The sequence below is a fragment of the Sapajus apella genome, unplaced genomic scaffold (genome assembly GCF_009761245.1).
Source record: "Sapajus apella isolate SASKATOON/1434 unplaced genomic scaffold, GSC_monkey_1.0 scaffold135, whole genome shotgun sequence".
Lineage (NCBI taxonomy): Eukaryota > Metazoa > Chordata > Mammalia > Primates > Cebidae > Sapajus > Sapajus apella.
The window spans coordinates 713,261-717,281 of record NW_022437075.1 but is presented as its reverse complement, the minus strand read 5'-3'; the positions used below and the strand labels follow the sequence as shown (position 1 = coordinate 717,281).

Below are 4,021 nucleotides of genomic sequence, written 5' to 3'. Positions count from 1 at the left end.
AAAAAAAAAAAAAAAAAAAAAAAATACAAAAATTAGCTGGGTGTGGTGGCACCTGTATCTCACCTACTGGGAAGGCTGAGACAGGAGAAGTGCTTAAACCCAGGAGGCAGAGGTTGCAGCGAGCCGAGATCAAATCAGTGCACTCCAGCCTGGGTGACAAGAAGGAAATTCACCGGCTGGGCGTGGTGGCTCACGCCTATAATCCCAGCACTTTGGGAAGTCAAGGCAGGTGGATCATAAGGTCAAGAGATCAAGACCATCCTGGTCAACATGGTGAAACCCCGTCTCTACTAAAAATACAAAAATTAGCTGGGCATGGTGGCACGCACCTGAAGTCCCAGCTACTCAGGAGGCTGAGGCAGGAGAATTGCCTGAACCCAGGAGACGGAGGTTGCAGTGAGCCGAGATCGCGCCATTGCACTCCAGCCTGGGTAATAAAAGCGAAAAACCCTCTCTAAAAAAAAAAAAAAAAAAAAGATTTGGCAAATATGCATTGATTGGGAAAAAAGAAAAAAAGAAAACCTAGCTGCCTCTTTACAAAAAGTGAATCTTGAATCCAGACCCATGTGATATGCCACGTATCTGACCCATTAACCCTCACCTGGATTATGGCAGGAGCCTTATCTCTGACCTTTCTTCCTCTTCCCTTAACCCACAATCTGTACACCAAGGTCCAACCAGATGAAGCCTGTAGCCAGACAGAACTGTGGTAAAATAACCTCCTAACTTTGATCAGTTTTATCTCTAAGCATTGCACAACCTGGTAGCAACTCTGGAGTTAATCTTCCAAGTGTGTTTATATTGGTTGACAGAAATGGGAATATCTCCATAAAATCTGCCATGGACTTAGTATGGTGGGTTTACAAGTTCTACAGGGTCCTCAGATCAAAGGACTGAAAACATGACACTTAAGAGTCCCAGGACACCACAAGCTAGAGAACCTGTGGAGGGGGTCAGGACCAATGGAACACCCTCCACTTCCCAATGTAGGTTCCCTAAGTGCTTCTGAACCCAGGAATGCCTGAGGGGAAGGACAGACATTACAAAAACGTTACAGGACTTGATAAGCTCAGGCCTCCTGGAACCCTTTCTTGTCCCTGGGGCCAGGTGATCCTTAGGCTGGTTGTCTGACCTGCTTGTCTCAGTGCAAAATGTCATCTCTACTACGTATGTCATCTATAAAAAGCATTCAACCTCCCAAGACCCCAAAGTCCTCATGCCCTTTGGGAAACCTTAAGAGCCTGGATTTGGATCATGTCCCGACTTTCTTCAAAACTCTCCATGGCTTCTAGCATCCTCACAATGAATGCACAGCCCTCAGCCTGCTTGCTCTTCCAGGAGGAGCTCCACCTCACACTTTGTTCTCAACAGGCACCTGTGGACCCTGTTCCATACTCTCGGTTCTGTCCATCTCCAAGCCATTGCCTGAGACCCTCCTTGTGCCTGTCTTTCTCCCCACCGCATCCTACGTGTGTCAGATGCAAGTGAAACCGCCTTAGCAAAGTTATAAATAACTGAGGAAATGATGACACTGAAAGAAATCAGACCTAACCGACTCCATCTTGCTTCTAACATTTAAGCTGTCCTTGTTCATTCCTGGGCATAGGCTGAATATACTTTGGGAAGGAATTCAGTTCATGGTTTGACTCTGAAACAAAATTGATAATAATGGCCTTTTCCTCAAAAGACCCCCTTCTTGCCTGGGGACCAGCCTGCTTTTGCAGGACTAGCAAATTAGCTACAAGATTAGAAATTACGGTTTAGGGGTCATGCAGCTTCTGGCTCCAACAGTCTGAACCGCCCCAATTTGCTCCTGAAGATCACATCGCTACTGTAAAACTTAACCTCAGTGCTGGAGGTATTTTGCAGATCTTGCACTGGGCGGGTCAGCGGACACCACCCAGGCCGGTAATCTGGGTCAGTCCGTTCTGCCATCCCACCCAGAACAGAAAACAGTAAGAAAAACTCACTTCAACCCCCTGTGAATCCACCTCCAAGCTGACCAATCAACACGCCCCACTTCCCAAGCCACTGTGCGCCAAATTAATTTTGAAAACTCTGATCCCGGGACGCTCGGGGAGACCGATTTAAAGAATAATACAGCTCTGGTCTCCCGCATAGCCGGCTCCGCGTGAATTACTTTCTCCACTGCGGTTACCCGGTCTTCATAAACCGGCGGTCTAGGCAGACGGCAAGGCGAACGCACTGGACGTTACACAGGGACCTCCCCTGCGAACGCCTCGCTGTCCCTGCGCTGGGAACCGCTACAGACCCTGAGCAGGAGCTGCTCCTCGCTGCGTTAGGGCCTCGGTGACGATGAGGTGACCTGAGGTACAAAAGGCGCCACAATTACCTGAGCCGGGATCCTCGGCGCCGCCGCCGCCATCGGACACCCCGGGGAAGGTGCGGCCCGGGGGCAGCGAGCGCCGTCACGGGGCTGCAGAGCTGCCTCTGTGCCGCGAGGACGATTCCGCTCCACTTATGAGCCCAGTCACCGCGGTCCCACCCGGCGCTCGGGGTACCCTCACCCGGAAAACGCGCCGATCACCGACCAACATGGCGGCCACCAGAGGACGCCGGAAGTCCCGGCCTTTCGTTCCGCGCACAGACAGAAACACCTTCCTTCCGAGCCCTCATTGGCTCTGCCGCGCCGATGGGCAACCAGAGCTTTCTGGGTAACAGAGTTCCCCAGGTTCCAAGGTGGTGAATAGGGCGCCACACGGAGGCGAGTCTGCAGGAAAAGCCCACAGTCAGGCAGGGGCTCTCCTTAGAAAGCAAGCCGTTGGCGGGCGCGGTGGCTCACGCTTGTAATCCCAGCACTTTGAGGGGCGGAAGCGGGTGGATAACGAGGTCAGTAGTTCGAGACCAGTCTGGCCAATATGGCGAAACCCCGTGTATACTAAAAATACAAAATTTAGCTGAGCGTGGTGGCGCGTGCCTATCGTCCCAGCTGTTCGAGAGGCTGAGGCAGGAGAATCGATTGAACCTGGGAGGCGAAGGTTGCAGTGAGTAGAGATTGTGCCATGGCACTCCAGCCTGGGTGACAGTGCAAGACTAAAAAAAAAAAAAAGAAAAAAAAAAGCGCGTTCTTCTAGGGCAGAGGATGGGTCTCACCTAGCCTTAGAAGCCATATTGAGATTTCTGGAGACTAGTGTCTGTAACTAATCACTCAAGAATTTGGAAAAATATCATTTCAAATTTTGGGAAGCTCAAGCTAAATAATAGGGAGCTCAAGCTAAAAGTATTATTTAGGATTCTCCTAAAGGCCACAAATCCAAATTACCATACGGTTTGAAGCACTCGTTCAGTCGCAGAATACCTGCACTGGAAGCAGAGGTTGCTAAACATTATTGTGTTAGTTTTTTTTTTTTGTTTGTTTGTTTGAGACGGAGTTTCGCTCTTGTTACCCAGGCTGGAGTGCAATGGCGCGATCTCGGCTCACCGCAACCTCCGCCTCCCAGGTTCAGGCAATTCTCCTGCCCCAGCCTCCTGACTCGCTGGGATTACAGGCACGCGCCACCATGCCCAGCTGATTTTTTGTATTTTTAGTAGAGACGGGGTTTCACCATGTTGACCAGGATGGTCTCGATCTCTTGACCTCGTGATCCACCTGCCTCGGCCTCCCACAGTGCTGGGATTACAGGCTTGAGCCACCGCGCCCGGCCTTGTGTTAGAATTTTTATGAATGCACTCAGAAGCATGAGTCCCTAAGGCACAACAAAAGAAGTTAGAGATGTACCCCTCTAAAGGAGGAGTACAAAGTTGAATCTCTGTGAGTCCTACAGAAAACAACTCTCCTGCTAACAGAATTCGTGAAAGGAAAATATTGTGGCCCAAAAATTACTAAGCTAAAGAAAAAGACAAGCAGGGAACTGGTCAGGACAAACTTGCCTCCCTGCCGTTGAGACCCCAACCCAGGTGGTGCTGAAGGAATTACACAATTGTATCCACTGTTATCTCTTTTGGCATTGACCCTATGTATTTGGCTCTTTTTTTTTTTTTTTTTTTTTTTTTTTTTTTT

General features: G+C 49.7%; 1 protein-coding gene across 8 annotated transcripts in view; it reads right to left on the bottom strand.

Annotated features, from left to right (window-relative positions):
* Positions 1 to 2,716, bottom strand: part of ZNF417 (zinc finger protein 417) — a 9,690-nt gene extending 6,974 nt beyond the window's left edge. For 2 of the 8 annotated variants that reach the window (XM_032263261.1, XM_032263262.1), the window contains exon 1: positions 2,354 to 2,716. In XM_032263261.1, the coding sequence (XP_032119152.1) occupies positions 2,354 to 2,386 (33 nt within the window). In that variant the 5' untranslated portion in view covers positions 2,387 to 2,716. Of the gene's footprint in view, positions 1 to 1,232; positions 1,610 to 1,970; positions 2,134 to 2,353 lie in introns of those variants that run through there. The other 6 variants (XM_032263263.1, XM_032263264.1, XM_032263259.1 and 3 more) reach the window with 4 other exon arrangements.
* Positions 2,717 to 4,021: the final 1,305 nt, after the last annotated feature.